The sequence below is a fragment of the Galendromus occidentalis genome, unplaced genomic scaffold, assembly GCF_000255335.2.
Source record: "Galendromus occidentalis unplaced genomic scaffold, Mocc_1.1 scf7180000077524, whole genome shotgun sequence".
In the NCBI taxonomy this organism is placed as follows: domain Eukaryota; kingdom Metazoa; phylum Arthropoda; class Arachnida; order Mesostigmata; family Phytoseiidae; genus Galendromus; species Galendromus occidentalis.
Genome location: NW_003805512.1, coordinates 920,107 through 935,308, shown reverse-complemented (window position 1 = coordinate 935,308; position 15,202 = coordinate 920,107). Strand labels below are relative to the sequence as shown.

General features: G+C 50.8%; 4 protein-coding genes and 1 long non-coding RNA gene across 5 annotated transcripts; 2 read left to right on the top strand and 3 right to left on the bottom strand.

Annotated features, from left to right (window-relative positions):
• Positions 1-1,163: 1,163 nt before the first annotated feature.
• On the bottom strand, positions 1,164-2,355 carry LOC100898577 (zingipain-1). Its single transcript, XM_003747545.2, has 2 exons — positions 2,221-2,355; positions 1,164-2,139 (listed from the first exon to the last, which is right to left on the bottom strand). The coding sequence occupies exons 1-2, from the start codon at positions 2,327-2,329 to the stop codon at positions 1,214-1,216; spliced, it is 1,035 nt and encodes a 344-aa protein (XP_003747593.1). The 5' UTR covers positions 2,330-2,355; the 3' UTR covers positions 1,164-1,213.
• A 2,199-nt stretch (positions 2,356-4,554) lies between these two features.
• Positions 4,555-7,198, top strand: LOC100909036 (phospholipase A(2)). The gene is made up of 4 exons (XM_003747695.2): positions 4,555-5,058; positions 6,276-6,435; positions 6,651-6,797; positions 6,951-7,198. The coding sequence occupies exons 1-4, from the start codon at positions 4,965-4,967 to the stop codon at positions 7,027-7,029; spliced, it is 480 nt and encodes a 159-aa protein (XP_003747743.1). The 5' UTR covers positions 4,555-4,964; the 3' UTR covers positions 7,030-7,198.
• Positions 7,199-8,066: 868 nt separating this feature from the next.
• Positions 8,067-8,990, bottom strand: LOC100898437 (uncharacterized). The gene is made up of 3 exons (XR_145667.1): positions 8,925-8,990; positions 8,728-8,781; positions 8,067-8,220 (listed from the first exon to the last, which is right to left on the bottom strand). It is a non-coding gene; the product is annotated as an uncharacterized LOC100898437 (long non-coding RNA).
• Positions 8,991-9,479: 489 nt separating this feature from the next.
• Positions 9,480-12,066, bottom strand: LOC100898289 (uncharacterized). The gene is made up of 6 exons (XM_003747544.2): positions 11,889-12,066; positions 11,064-11,239; positions 10,780-10,974; positions 10,250-10,409; positions 9,960-10,109; positions 9,480-9,837 (listed from the first exon to the last, which is right to left on the bottom strand). The coding sequence occupies exons 1-6, from the start codon at positions 12,047-12,049 to the stop codon at positions 9,666-9,668; spliced, it is 1,014 nt and encodes a 337-aa protein (XP_003747592.1). The 5' UTR covers positions 12,050-12,066; the 3' UTR covers positions 9,480-9,665.
• A 1,032-nt stretch (positions 12,067-13,098) lies between these two features.
• Positions 13,099-14,951, top strand: LOC100898048 (alpha-N-acetylgalactosaminidase). Its single transcript, XM_003747542.2, has 6 exons — positions 13,099-13,289; positions 13,407-13,584; positions 13,720-13,894; positions 13,987-14,075; positions 14,182-14,343; positions 14,425-14,951. The coding sequence occupies exons 1-6, from the start codon at positions 13,132-13,134 to the stop codon at positions 14,914-14,916; spliced, it is 1,254 nt and encodes a 417-aa protein (XP_003747590.1). The 5' UTR covers positions 13,099-13,131; the 3' UTR covers positions 14,917-14,951.
• Positions 14,952-15,202: the final 251 nt, after the last annotated feature.

Here is a 15,202-nt window from a genome sequence, read left to right as displayed (position 1 = left end):
AGGAACAGGGAGTCTCTGTAAAGAGAAGTCGATTCAGCCAGAAATTGTCGTCGGCCCGTTTCTTCCCTTGTCTCTCCGAGCAGCCAGTTATCTCGTGGATTTTCTGAGCTGTGCGGGCGGCTTGGTTGCTGGGAATGCCTCCACGAACCATTATTTTCATATACCCACCTGATCTAATCACAGCTGAGCGCCCCTCTGAATAAGTCCCTGACGGTGGGAGCGGTCTCTTCACACACATGTACGCACAGCGACAAGTTTGCCGTCCTGAGTGGAACTTTCGATGCGAGGGCTCATCTACGATCTTCCCCACGAATTACAGGCGGTGACCCTGGGCTTACGGATGAATCCATCAATTGCGCGTGCATTCTTCTCAGAATTCTTGAAAATCGAAGCGCCGAAGATATTGGCTCGGATACAGCTGCCGTTCTAGTATGGCGAGCCAGACGATTTCCACCGCCCCAACGTCACCCTCTAACGCAGGGAATGGTCGGCGGCGTCTCGGTGGCGAGTTGCGATGTGGTGAAATGTAAGGTGGAGACCACTCCTATAGTCAGACATCCTGAGGTATCAGACCGCTCTTTCCGGATTTCGAATGAGTGGGCTCCCATGCTAGAAAGGACCAACCCAACGAGACCTTCATCACTCGTTTTCGAGTCATCAGACTGCTTCCCGGATTCCCCACAGGTGGTCTCATCAGACAGGTTTCACTGTATCATGAATCACTCGATTCTAAGAGAATTGCATATTTCATCGAGAGAGATACCGCTCTGCTCTGGACCGGAATCATTCCCTCAGCCCCTCTGTCTGCCTCTCAATAAAATTTTCAAATCTTTTCTGGGTCAATTTTTCCTGTCCAATGCTTTTCTTCTGCGGACCCTCACTCTGCGGACCGGGGGTACAAGGAGTCTCAAGAGTAGAACTCTCAAAAATAATTGCAAACTCCGTGATGTCCGTAATACATTGAGACATCCTCAGCCTCTCAAGAAGGAATTGGAAGAGAGAACATCCACGGCTCATGCTCGTGCCCGAATTTCGTCGGGATCGGCGCATCGGGGTCCATAAGGACTGTTGAGAAATTACCGACCGGATGGAGTCTTCAGACGGATATTGCGTGAAGTTTTGATAGTGACTATCCGGAGGCTCATATAATGTCTCGGTATCGATGAAGCCAAGGCTTTTGGCATGTGAGAAATTTATTCAGAACTGTGACATCTTATTGCTCAACGTACCAAACTCCGAATTTGGTGAGGTTGCACATGTTCTTTCCTCTGGCGATCTTTCCGTAACCGCCGACGGCCCATTCCTTTCCCCAAGAGTTCTTGATGACCCAGTAGTCCTTGCCCTTCTGGTTTCCGTAACCGACGAGAACGACAGCGTGGTTCGGACCGAGATTGATAGCGTGATCCATATCGAAGACACCATCGCCGAGATCATTGAAGTAGCGTTTGTACTCGTTATCAGCAGCCATGGCAATGACGAGAGGACCTTTGGAAACAAGGAGAGCGGCCATCTCATTCTCATTCTTGGGCTTGACGTTCTTAATCTTGAGAGATCCCCTGACTCGGTCGTTCTTGGCGTTGGGAATCCTGCAGGGTCCGTGTGTCTTGGTACTTCCAGAAGTGTAGGGGTACTCTCTCTCGGAGACGAGACCCTTCTGGTTGTAGTACTCGTAGACAGCGGTGGGCCATCCTCCCTGGCATCCTCCGTTGTGGTTGTTTCCCAAGAACTTCTTGTAGGAGCAGTCGACAACATCCTGCTCGGAGAGGTCGTGGGTCTGTCCGGTCTTCCACTTGAGATAGGCCTCGAGGGCAGCAGCTCCGGCGAAAGCGTAGCAAGAACCACAGTAACCCTGGCTGACAACAGGCGTCATGATGCCCTGGTCCCTCCAGTCGAACTTAGACGGGATGCTGGGCATCATGGGCTCCTCGGATAAGGGAATGTCGGAGGCGTTGACAGCGGCGACGAAACCGAGAGCGGAACGAGCGAACTCCTCGGGGGTGAGGTCGGCGTACTGAGAGGGCTTCATGGAGAAGCTCTCGAGGCCGGCCTCGTAACGAGCGTTGTGGGCATCGATCTCAGCGCTCCTCTCGAGGAAACGCTGCATGCGAGCGGGCTCCTCATGGACGGAGTGTTGCTTTCCTGCATTAGCCTCCTACGTGAGCATTCTAGCCTCGAGCGCAGTGCGATAAATGACTTTACATAAGCAGCAATTTCCCTCACCATGTTTAGCCTTGAAGCTCTCCCACTTGGCAACGGCAGCGGGACCAGCGGGAGTCGCGAGGACTCCGGAGAGGAGAGCGACGAAAACACAGCTCGTGAAAGGCTTCATTTTCAGGTGACTTCGACTTGGGTCAAAGATGTTGAGCTGATTCGAGAGCTCCGTTTTTAAGGAATCGCGCATAAGGGACGATCGATCACGTTGTTCCCCTTTTGGAAGCACAGCACTCTATCAAATGTTCTGACTAGGGAGCACTCCCCAGCACCCATTGTTGCGCTCAGAATGTTCATAGGGACATGTAGTGAATTCAAGGTTATTGATCGAAAAATACTCGGTTTACGCTCCCGATTCAGGTCGTACGAGAGTTTCTGAACCGCTCTCTTGGATATCCTTTCGAAGGATTGATCGCATGATTGTGCGCTTCGCATCGGAGGGGGGGGTTAGGGGCGTTCAGGCGATCTTCCCCTTCGAGGGTTCCGATTTCCTTTATTTTCCATGTTACCACAGACCCTACCACATACCCTAGGCGTCGTTTCGCCCCTCCCTCTATGCAACTGCCGCCCTCGCCGTCGAAGAATTCGTAAATCCGCGCCCGCCGTTCGTTCACCGTGGTGTCATGGACTTCCCGTCGAATGACGCTTCCCGCAGAACGGACCACATCTCGGTATACGGAGAAATCTAGTCTCCTCCCCTGGAATACTTCTGGTCCGAGCCTTCGACACCACACTATAGTGCCGTAATCAGACTGGAAGGATTTTCACTCGATAGGCAGCAGCAGGTGCGAACCATCGGGTGGAAAACCGCTTCGGCATGAAGAACTTTTCGCTTAGCGGCCGGCTCCGGGACCGGATCTCGTTGGTGGGAGCTTGTGGCTTCAAACGGAATGCTCTCAGAGAAATAAAAATGACAGGCATGAGTTCGAACATTCTTTTCTTCAAAATGTATGCATCGACCGTCAGAAATATATTTTGCGGCCATCGTATCTCGAAAATGCAATGATGTCGTCGGTTTTCCCTCCGCAGATTTCCGCAATGAATCGAAATGGATGTGAGGCCATATATGAGGGACGCTCGTTCCGAAAGTTCTGTCATTCTCATTGTCGAAAAACGATATCTTCAGCCACTCCGCGTTGTAAGTCTGTCCGGTTTCTACTCTAATGACTATTTGATTGGCTTCGCGATGGAACTATGAATGTCGCGATCCGACGGCGCCAGAGGGCAGGAGGCGGCAGTTTCAAAAATGAAATCGACGGAGCTTTCGGGACGTCACTCTCCCGAATCTCGTTCCAGGAAGTGCATTCCCTAGGAATCTGCATCTGACAACATGATAGAGTTGGATGGGTGCTGCCATCCACTGAGTCGAGCACTTTGATGCATTCGTGGTAGTTGAGGATTCCTCGGACGTCAGCATTGCGGCACGTTTCAGCGATTCTCCAGAAAGAGAGAGAGATTATTCGCGTCTGGAACCTTGCTATTTGCTACGTATTTAGGGCTTCCGGGCGAGACGCATTCGAAAGACGAAAACATCCGAGAACGCTCTCTCAAGATGAATGGTTGCGGTGCGGGTGGGATCCCGGAGAGCGCCACAAGCGCAGGGCTGCGTGATCCTGCAGACAAGTACCGACGCGAGTTAATGCCATCTGAGAGTTCCTACCCGTTCGATACACTGTTCCAGAACAGGGGAGCATCGATCACGGAGAGACCGATGGCGATTCCGCGATCGATCATACCACGGGTGCGGAATGTCGGTGTATCCACATACGAGACATTCGGGGGCTCGGGGGGCTCTCGAAAGCGCGTGTCTGGCATGGGAGTATATGCACGTTGCTAGGGAGCTCTCCGGCTTCAGAAAAATGACGAAGCGTCAGCTGTTAGGCTCAGAGGTTGGACGCTTCCGTCGATTCGCAAACTGAACTCAGCATGAGCCTTGTTTCCTTCTCCGGTCAGGGGATTTCTGAGAGGAGAGCACAAGGCTTGGAAGATGGTAAAAGGTACCGGGTGGATTACAACCAAGAACAAGTCTAAGATGCCGTCATCCTGATCGTTCCCGATAAATTCGGGGCGGCGCGGCGACCGGAATGATCGATTCGGACATTTTCGCCAAAAGAACAACGGAATCGCTCCGCAATAATTGCTGTGAGGCATGGGAGGAAAACTACCGGATTCGAGTTTCGCGCATAGCCCGGGATGCTTCCACTTAGAGGCTGCTCTAGAATCTCGCGCACCATGATGTCATTCGGACCTGGAAGCGGACCGCTAGAGACACTCGAGACGCGACTCTTGTCTACTCGAGTCTATCGGAAGGATCGGCAAGGGGAAAACCTGTGAATGGGTGCAATGGGCAGTGACGCCGTGCTGGATGTAGTGGTTCCCGACGGCATGCATCAAAATTGCAATCCTGGTGAAAAGAAAAACCCTTTCCGTGGCAGGCGAAACGGTCCCTCACCACTGAGCAACCGCCACCCAGCAGATCGGAAGGAGGCGGGGGTGCTTTGACATGAGTGTTGCTCGATCTTTCAAACGCAGCGGTGTACTGGATGTCGGCTAGAAGGAGAATATCGGATTGGAGAACCTTCTGAAAGACTAATCTATTACCCTTGCCGTTTTTCGTGATTGATTGATTGTTCGTTCCTTCGTTCGGTTGCTAGCTGCGTCGTTCCCTCCTTCTGTGAGAAGTGCGTTTCGCCTCCAGAGTCACTCAAGAGTATCTTCGACGTTTTCGTGCATTTTCTCACTTGCCAGCCACAATGAGACAAGTCTATCTGCTGTCGCTCCTCGTATTTCTGGCCGTGGTAGCGGCGCAGTCAGAAGGCCGCCAAGGGAGCTGGTACATCTTCCCAGGTGAGTCTGTGAAATCGCTCGGAGATTCACGTCTGATCCTAGGTTACCTAGACACCCTCCAGAGGTAAGTGCTCTGGGAAAGCTCAGTTTTCGCTTTAGGACCCCCATCAAGGGCGCTGATCCACTCATGAGGGCTTCTCTCGAGTCCTCTCGACGACGTTTCCCGTAAACAATTCGCGGACATAAGAATTGATCGCGTAGAAATAGCCCTAGATTCGGGCACTCTCGCGAAATAGTTCGGGAGGCGATCTCCTCGGAGACCTGGTCACACTTCAGTCATTCATGTCGGCCCGGACCATCAGACCTGCCGTCCTGGAAAAAAAAATCTATCCGCTATCTGCAGAAAAACATCACATTCTAAGAGAAAGCGCCCGTTCGCGGTGTGTTTTCTTATTCTTAATTCAGAATCGGAGTTCGCGTGATCCCCAGCAGACGGTGCTGCGGTTGCTGATGTTGTTTCGGCGTGACTGGCCATGCGCCATACCAGGCAAGGCATCGGAAATATTCGCAAGAAATCGTCATTACATCACAAGCTCGCTTGACGTCTTCGAATGCGAATGTCTGAACGGTTCTCGGATTGGCATTATCAGGGATTCCGGCGAGACGCTAATGAATCCAAGGACGACCTGTAAATAATTTCGCAGACGCATATTGATTTGAACGAATACCATATTTTTCTTCTGTCTCACGTGCCGCTAGGAGCGGAGTCGTATACGATAGATCTTCTCCATTCCGATTCGTGTCCCGACCGACCGATCCGCGATCGTTTCCACCGTCTGCGCGAGCTTTAGACCACTTGTCCGCGACGCGCAGTCCCGTTTTGACGGCTTTCGAAGCTACAACAAGAAACCGCTTTTTTTTCGGTGGTTTTTCTTCACCGGTGGCGAGGCTGCGGCTGGGGATCGCTCGATGACTTGAATGACTTACATTACCACCAAAAATAGAATTTTTGTTGGGAATGCTGACACGATCGCCCTTGGATTGCCCGGATTGTGACGTTGGAATTTTCGTCCGCGGTCTATCGTCGAACTGTTTTGTCATGTCTTGATCACTGCAATTTTCCCTTCCGATGCTTACCGGAGCTTCGCAGTGTTGAAAATGTTGCTGGGACAATTCCCCATCCTGTTCTTCTACTCATGCCCGTCGGCGATGAGTCGCCATACCGTCAAGTGTCACCTTCGACAAATCGTATTTCATGCGTAGGTTTTTATTTTCAGGCACAAAATGGTGCGGCAAAGGCAACCGAGCGAAGAATTACGACGATCTCGGTGAGGCGGATGACACGGACCGCTGTTGCCGCGCGCATGACAAAGCTCCCGGCGGAATCAAGAGCGGCCAAACCGTCCACAACATAACGAATAAATTCAAATACACAATGTAAGCAAGTTACGGAGCACTCCGCTGTGCTCATGGAGAAACTAGCTATAATGAGTCATATTGATCAAGAATCAGAGTATCAGAGGGCTCCACTCGGGCTCGCCGGATCATTTGATACAAATGTTCTTTCTCTGATAAAATCCCTGCTGGTGGGATGGAGGAGACGTGCCGGTTTCAGGAACGAATTCATGACGTGTGGTTCCGAAATATTCCAGAAAAACATGCGCAGCCGATGAGGAATTCCGCCAGTGTCTGAAAAATGTCGACTCAAGGATCAGCCGCATGGTGGGGACCGTTTTCTTCAACGTATTGAAAGCGAAATGCTATGCTCACGGACAGCCTCAGGCCTGTGAAAAGAAATCGTAAGCACAGCGTCGAGGGATTTTCCTCCACCTTTTATCGACATTTGAAGTACCGATATCAAGCTTATGGATCGCTAGGCGAATCCATCTATTCACGCTGAACACTTAATTATTATGGATCGGATATTCAGCTTTTGCTCTCATCTGACACAGGTGGAGCGGTTGTGAGCGCTATTACACGCTACAGAACTTCCCGGAGGGTTGGCATCTCTATGAAAGTCCACACTTCTGAGACAACAGAAACTCGAGGTTCGGTGCATGAAAGATTATTTATGGACAGGTCCTCCTCGGGAACAAGACCACAGAGAGCTGAGGATGATGAGCGTGGATAGCTGCGAACCGAACGCATACCCGAGCCAATGTCATAGGCCATCGAAGTTAATCGATTGTTCATCATAGTTGACGCACCCCAATATATTTCGGGCAAAGAATAAGTCGTTGCCGTCAGCAGTAGCGGCCATATCTCCGGGTCAGCGAGGATCTAGAATTCCCCTTCTGATTGGTGATCTAGCTCATCGTAATTATTGCTAGGAGAACTCAGAGGAGCTATCAGTATGGAAGGGTTCGAACTTCTGAATGCCCCGACCGAAAGTGGGATGCGCCGTCCCGCTGCAAGTTTTGCCCAGAGCTACCCCGTGCAAGTGAGACCTGCGATTGTGATTTCTATCGGAGATGTTGTTATTTACCCATTTGTTCGTTTATACACTTTCCCAAAGGTCTCCTGAAAACCGTTATCCCGAGGGATTTAGCCCGGAGAACGATTTCAATCATCATGAGCTTACGATGATACATATAGCGGAATGAAGCAACGAAATATCGAGAATCTTTGTACACATACAAATAATATGGATTTTCTGATTGCACCATACTGCTTTCTCACTTCTCATGATCGGGACTGAGGTCACTCCCAACGCGTCATCAGACGCGAGCATTCAAGCAGGAGCTTCTAAGGCAGGGGTGTACAACACGCGGCCCTCGGGATATTTTTGTGCGGCTTGCCGCCATATTTCCATGCTTGTTTGTCGATCCCGGGACTCCTCCGACTCGGCATTGACACGACACATTTCCGGGAACGAGGACCCCCCGATCAATAATTCGTTCTCAGAAAAAGCATTCTCTAGCAGGGCGGGGGCTCACCACAGAATTGTGCGGCCCGCCAGGGGTCAAGAGTCCCCCAAACTAACCCGCCGAGCTCATGAAGCTGTGCGCCCCCCTTCTAGGGTATCACATGTATCGGAGCTCCCTGCAAAATAAGCTGGACGAGTCAAGCTGCCTACAACTTTTATTGTGACAACTCTTCCAGCCATCAAATCCCCGTGGTTTCCCGGATCCGTGGCGGTGAGCAATTCTTCGACTCTGACACTCCGTGTCTTCAACGTATCATGTTAGAAAACTTTTCTTGAATCGAGTTCTTCCTCTCAACCTGCAAGGAAAACAAGGAAATCCGATAGTATGCACGAGAGGAGCGAGTTTCGGCTCGAAGGGAGCGCGGACGAGAACGCCGACGAGTCTAATTTGGGTACTGGATGTCGCAGAACCTTCAACTCCTGAAACCCTCCAATGACTCGGGCTAGACCTGCCACGCACATAAGACCGAGAAATTTTCAGGCGGATGACCTTCCAATTCTCTCGGTTCCACATGCATACACCTATACATACAGCAAAGTCTCGTCAAAAAACACCATTACAAATAATATTCAGTATAACGAGCATTTCAATCTTCTTTCCCTGGCTGGGTCACAATGGAGATAATAATCGGAAACTTCCGTGGGAGCGAACATTCATTACAACGGAGCGATTTCCCGGTCGGGCGAGGTTTCTTGTGGAGAGATTTTGCTGTATTGCTGGACAAAGCTCCTTCCGGGGCGCCAATCGTTACCAGAATGAATATCACCGACTTCTACTCTGGGAATTCTTTGCGAACTCGTACCTTAATGTTCCGCTCGAAGTAGATTCCGGCTGCGAAACCGACACTGAATGACACCTAAAGATAGGTTATGGTCTTAGATATGAGTAATTCGACTCGGACCCCTTCCGACACTCGAGGGTGTAACTCTGGATCCTGGGAGCAAAGACGTATGCGAAGGGTCGGCAAGTATGGCTTGTAAAGAGTTGATTGACACTCACAAGGCAAGCCAGTGTTGAAGCCGGCATCGCTCGATGATCTTCTCTTAGAGCAGTTCAACGAACACTATCTTTAGGTTTCAGAACTCTAGTGGAAGTCAGTAAAGACCCGCTCACGAGAGAAAGAGGGTTCAAGCTCTTTCGCTCCTTCTTCTCAGCCTGTCTACGAATTCCGCTCACTACTTTGATTGTCTGCCATCTTCCCCGGAGTCGGAAGATTCGGGCGATCTAAGCGAAACGATGCGCGGGCTCTTCCCGGAGGATTTCTTACCAGACGCCTAGCCGAGGCCCGGGAGAATTGCCGCGGATACTGCAGTCCGCTTTGAGGGCTCCCCCCCCAACTCGAGACCCTCGAGTTGAACAGCTCTATCGCAAAGTTGACCCTGATCATCTCGAGCGCGAGCGTGCCTCCACCTCCACTCGAGGTCGATTTCTCGACGCCAATATATTTCTACCTAAAAGATGCAGCTGCGCTCGACGATGGAGATGATGAAGCGGTGTCCACCTGCACTGATTTATTTCAAGTAATCAGCTCACCCGGTCCGGCAACCTGGGCACTAATACCCGGTTTTCCATCGGATCGATGACGGAGATTCGACGTGCTAGAAGCTGGGTGCTCGAGAAAATAAGGAATCTCTGCAGGACTGAATAAAGCCTGATTTATTGGCTCATTCCCGGATCGCGCATCCGTCAGGGGTGCTACACGGAAGGGGATGACGGCGATCTATCCTGAGCCACCCGTCCTCAAGCGACAACAGAGAGTAGATCGCCAAGACCCGGGGCAGAGTGCAGGTACTCATTGAGTTTCTGAACCGGTAGCGAACTGTTCGGGACGAAGGCGGAGGCGTCGAAAACTTGCCATGTTTCAGGGGAGTTTTCGTCGTATTTGTATTCGGTGCATGGAGTTATACCCGATCTGGAAGACGAGAAAGAAGGGATCATTATCCGGCAATGGCGGGTTGGTGCCGCTCGGTCCGCCTCGGCTCGAGAGCGTCGAAGATGAAACAAAGAACCCGGCGGGCAGTGCTGAATACTCACACAAGCTTGGAAGTGCACTTCGCTTTCTTCCTCTTGTCGAAGCACTTCGTTTTCAGAACGTTGAAATAGGTCGTTCCAACTGCACCAGCATGCGCTGATCCATCGTTGAACAGGCACTTATTGAAAGTCTCGTCATCCGTGCATTTGGTCCTGAGAGATTATCGTATCATCATCATCGGTGACCAGAAACCCCGTCAATGAGCCATAACACACAAAACAGGGACATTGGAAGCCCTCAAGGGACGGGAATATTAAATCTCGATCCGCTGAGGATCGCCGAGGCCACTCACATCGTATATAAGAGGTCGTTCTTGAGTCCATGTTTCTCCTCTCCGCGGTCGAGACTCTCTACCGCATGATCGTGATCCCTACAACACTTGTCCGTGCCCGACATTTGTCCCAAATCATCGTAATTCCGAGCCACGTTTCCAGCTCCGCACCACTTCGTGCCTGAGAGATTTATGCGAGGTACTTGATTTGATTTCTCGCTTCGTATACACAGCATGAGCTCGATTATTCCTCGCTCGATCCTGTCACCCTGGACTTTCAGGAGCTCGATTCTTTCGCATTCTGGTTGTGTGGTGATAAATTCGAGTCGCCAATGTGATATAATCGAGTCGCCAGCATATAACCTAATCGAATTCGCGATTAGAGTTTATGGGACGCGACCATATGATGACCACCCGCCGACACGGAACCGCTGACATTATCGAGCTTTTACTGTTCTAGATTGCCGATATCTTTCGTTCCGGAATACAGAACTTGCCTATCGATCGCAAGCTCCCGAAAAAATAGGTCGAAATCCCCGAGGCAGACCTACCGGGGAAAATCACGGCGTGCTTTAGTATGGTTTTTGGGCCTTTCTTCAGACCCGACATGAATTTCTGGAACAGCGGCCTTGTGTCGTTCCTCTCTTTCCGGCCGTCACATTGAGCGATGTAATCGTCCATGAGATCGGTGGTCACATTTATGAATTGTATGCTCGGCTGATCACTGACGAGCTCGAGTACGGGACCTGGAGGGAAGCGTATCCTTATGGAAGATCGCAAGACACCCGTCGCTTCAACTACATCCGAATCCATTTGTTCGATTTATACCACGAACCTGACCACTTCGAGCACTGGTCTCCCACCATGTAGGCGATGAATTCTCTGTCCCCTATGACCATGCAGTCAAGAACTTCGCCTGTTGTGTTATCGGTGACTACAGAAGCATACTTGTGTCCACCGAAATAGTAATCGGTGAAGGTCCGTTCAACCATGTCTCCGAAAACTCTCTGCCTGTAAGGGATGACAGGCTAAGGATAAGAGGAGACTGTCGTGGAACAAGTCCCTCTGACCTCGAACCAGACGACGATCCACCTTTGAAATCCCCGGTTTTCTGCAAGTTCGGAGAACATATGCCTCTGATCTGCCTCATTCCATGGGAGGATCATCGGAAATCGCTTTGGGCTCACTAAGGTCACCGATAGAAAGTCATCGTCGGCGAAAAACGAGAGATCTGAGCCCGTCTTTGCGCATGACTTATTTTTTTCCGCACCAGAGCTCATATCACGCTAAAACGGTGATCAATATCACTGCCCAGACAAGATGGAGAGGGGTAACCAACACGCGCCGATCGTATACCGATTCCTCCTCCTGGGACTGAGCCTTCAGAATCCACTCCTATGCGCTGCATTCCCGTGTGTCCACCGATGTACATTCTCTTCCAGCGGCCGAAACAAAGCCTGCCGCCACCGCGGACCGTGACAGGGATCCTCTGGAAGCAGGCTTCACAGACCAGAGAAAGCATCCACAGAAGAATACGGAAGAAAGATTTTCACAGACTCTGTCGGGGGAATCATCTGAGTTCCGCAGCAAAATGCTTCGTAAGTCAGATTCCCGAGCGCAAGTATTTTCTTGAAATAAGAGGAACGGCCGATGCACTCACCTTGCTTGCTCTCCAACGTTCGCGAGCGGCTTCGTGATTTTCTGAAGACTTTTGTCGACTTTCGGCAAGGGATTCTTGATGGGTAGGACATCTATAGCACACGATGTGGAAAAAACTATACCTAGCAATAAAAGCCTGACACCGGTTTCCATGTTGGCCATGCTCCTATGCTGTTGAGTCAACCAAGCAAGGTCATGAGCATACTTTTGTACGTCTGGGAGCGAGGGAGAGATCTCATATTTCAAGTATTGTGAGAGAAAGGGCTCCTAAGATTCATAGAGGTCGGAAAAAACAAGTGTTTGCCACCTTTCGACCATGTTTGTGGTTGTCATGGAGTCATCGATAAACTTTCTCGAGGTCTCTTGGAAATGAGATTTCTCATGTCCTTCGAAGGAAGCTTGCAGCTGGGCAAGATTCATTTACATAGTTTTTCCGCTTGCAACAGGGAAGCCACCGCGAAACTCCCGAATGATTCCTGCAGTGAGGGGAGCACATCGAAGCCCGTGGGAACACACAGAAAAAAGTGATCAAAGGTCATCGAGCAAACAAGTCAAGCTCCAGATTAGAAGGCTCCAACAGTTCCCTCTCCAGTCTCATGATCCACACCCCGTCAGCTAGCCGGCGATCGGGACACAGACGCCAAGGAGGAATTCCATAAAAAGCTGAGCTTGACAGCATTTGTACCCCGAATCCTGAACACATTCATGCAAGGGGTATCTCCCGATTGAGGAATGGATCATTCCAGTGGGGAAATTGTCCCCGTAGGAGATCTCCAGACTCCGAGACTGGATTCAGTGCTGCAGATGGTCTCAGGATGCTTAGAGGCGATCCAGCAGGGAACAGGTGTATCATCCAATTGATCGCTTCGCTCACAGGATCTTGGGGCGCCCACGGATGGTCGCCCCGGGAATCCTTGCTCTCGAAAAATCTCTGCTCCGTCTGGCAGAAGCGGGAGAGTTCGGTAGACTTCAGGAATGCTGACCTTATAACGGGTTCCGGGCCGAATTTACGCAGTGGCGGCACTCTGCCCCGAGATCAAGCACGACACCCAGGATCTCGAACTAGGCTAATCCTACCGGAAGATCACTCGATGTTGTGCTGGGCGCGGGAATCACCGGTTAAACCCCGGTAGTCCATCCTAAATCCGGTGCGCGTCACCGGGCCGCCTCAATCGAGGATATATATTCTTGTACCCGATAGTTTCGCCCCCAATCTGTCCCTAGCGACGCTTACACTGGGCAAAATGACAAGATCGGCAACGTTAGTGCTCTTCCCTTTTTTAATTGCGGGAGCGATCGCTCTGGAAAATGGGCTCGCCCGGACTCCTCCGATGGGTTGGCTGTCATGGCAACGATACAGGTGCATCACCGACTGCAAAAATCGACCCAACGACTGCATAAGGTACGCATCCGAATTCTTTCCAAGTGATACAACGGTAGTTGAACTGAGACCAAGCCGAGAAGTTTGATCGTCCACCAAGTTCCTCTAAATAGTTAGTAACTAGGTTTTTTTTCGTAGCGAAGGGCTTTACAAGAGGATGGCTGATAGACTCATCGCAGACGGCTACCGTGACGTCGGCTACGAGTACGTTAACGTAGACGATTGCTGGAGTCTATTGGAGCGTGACAATGTGACCGGCAGACTCGTCGCAGATCCTGCGAGGTTTCCCAACGGAATAGCAGCTCTGGCAGAATACGTAGGCGAATTCGAGTCGACTTCTTCCAATCGAGATATACAACGTTGCGCCAGCCAATCGCATCTATTTTCTGATTCATACAATTCGTGGGTTCCGTATAAGCTCCACCGAGAAATTGTTCCCGAATTCTCCCAGATGCATGACCGCGGCCTAAAGCTCGGAATCTACGGCGATGCAGGGACGAAAACTTGCGGAGGTTATCCCGGCAGCGAAGGCTACTTCGACGTCGACGCTCAAACATTCGCCGAGTGGGGGGTGGATATGCTAAAACTCGACGGCTGTTACCTCGATACAGACGCCATGGCGGACGGTGAGAATCCTGATCCTGAGCTAGGAAGTAAATTCTCGGAAGGATCAGTCACTGAGTACAATTCGCCCTGAACGGAAGTCTCTCTTTCCTAGTTTACCCGAAGATGACGAGAGCCTTGAACGAGACGGGTCGTCCGATTCTTTATTCTTGTAGTTGGCCCGCTTATCTGATCGGAAAAAAAGTGAGGGCTAATTTTCGAGACGCTGGTGGTTCATTCAGAGAGAATCATTTATGAGTCATCGAAGTCGATTAAGGTCGTCTTCACCTGATCTCTTTTGTTTCCTCAGCTCGACTACGAGTCCATCCAGGAGCATTGCAACATCTGGAGGAATTTCAATGACATCGATGATGCGTGGACTTCAGTGAAGTCGATAATCGACTTCTATAAAACCAATCAGCGCACCTTTGTTCAAGTCGCGAAGCCCGGCGCCTTCCACGACCCCGACATGGTGAGAGACCCGCGGATCATTCAGTTCAGAATCGCCCGAGGGCTTGACAGCATAATTCAACCTCCCCCCATTTCTCCAAAGCTCATCATCGGGAACTTCGGACTGAGTTTGGACCAGGCGCGAGTCCAGATGGCCTTGTGGGCGATTTTCGCGTCACCGCTCCTCATGTCAAATGATCTCGAGAAAATCGGTCGCGCTGAAAGGGAGATTCTTCTGAACCGTCACGTGATCGCAGTGAATCAGGACAGTGACGGTATAATGGGCTCGATGGTGGAGAAAAGCGGAGACTTCGAGGTCTATAGTCGACCCGTGCGGCCGAACCGAAAACCTTCCACATCTCGTGTTTTCGCAATCATGAACCGCGTTGAGGGAGGAGCCCCTTCACCTTACACCCTGTGCGCTTCAGATCAGCTCGGACTCTCTTCGGGGCGCGGTTACTACGTTACAGATCTCTTCGCCAATAATCGTCTGATCGGTGTGCTTCGGCCGGGCGATAATCTCACCGTTGAGGTCAATCCATCCGGAGTCGTACTCCTCAAAGCCACGCTGATAGACGCCGATTCTGAGCAGTAGAGAATCAAAATTTTCTCGAAATGATAATTTTTTCTGGGAATACTAGAGTCTCTTTTTGCTTCGTTTGTGTCGAGATGAAAGTCAGATTCAGCTCCATAATGTAAGACTTCTCCTCGCGAGCCCTCGGATAACTCTAGTTTTAAGATGAAATCAGTTGTCGGCGCATAAAATACGCAGGAACAACCTGCCAGATCAGCGTCGCGCTCGAATACTCGGTCAGTCGGGAAACAGATCGCTCTGAATTCCATTTTGACGTAAGATAAGCGCCTTGAAATAAGACAGAATC

Coding starts and splice junctions, on each gene's coding strand:
- LOC100898577 (XM_003747545.2), bottom strand. CDS start 2,329: ATGAAGCCTTTCACGAGCTGTGTTTTCGTCGCTCTCCTCTCCGGAGTC. Junction 2,140..2,220: donor GAGCTTCAAGGCTAAACATG/GTGAGGGAAATT, acceptor AGGCTAATGCAG/GAAAGCAACACTCCGTCCAT.
- LOC100909036 (XM_003747695.2), top strand. CDS start 4,965: ATGAGACAAGTCTATCTGCTGTCGCTCCTCGTATTTCTGGCCGTGGTA. Junction 6,436..6,650: donor AATAAATTCAAATACACAAT/GTAAGCAAGTTA, acceptor GAAATATTCCAG/AAAAACATGCGCAGCCGATG. Junction 6,798..6,950: donor CAGGCCTGTGAAAAGAAATC/GTAAGCACAGCG, acceptor CATCTGACACAG/GTGGAGCGGTTGTGAGCGCT.
- LOC100898289 (XM_003747544.2), bottom strand. CDS start 12,049: ATGGCCAACATGGAAACCGGTGTCAGGCTTTTATTGCTAGGTATAGTT. Junction 10,975..11,063: donor CCAGTGCTCGAAGTGGTCAG/GTTCGTGGTATA, acceptor GCTTCCCTCCAG/GTCCCGTACTCGAGCTCGTC. Junction 10,110..10,249: donor AACGACCTCTTATATACGAT/GTGAGTGGCCTC, acceptor ATAATCTCTCAG/GACCAAATGCACGGATGACG.
- LOC100898048 (XM_003747542.2), top strand. CDS start 13,132: ATGACAAGATCGGCAACGTTAGTGCTCTTCCCTTTTTTAATTGCGGGA. Junction 13,895..13,986: donor TACAGACGCCATGGCGGACG/GTGAGAATCCTG, acceptor TCTCTTTCCTAG/TTTACCCGAAGATGACGAGA. Junction 14,344..14,424: donor CCTTCCACGACCCCGACATG/GTGAGAGACCCG, acceptor ATTTCTCCAAAG/CTCATCATCGGGAACTTCGG.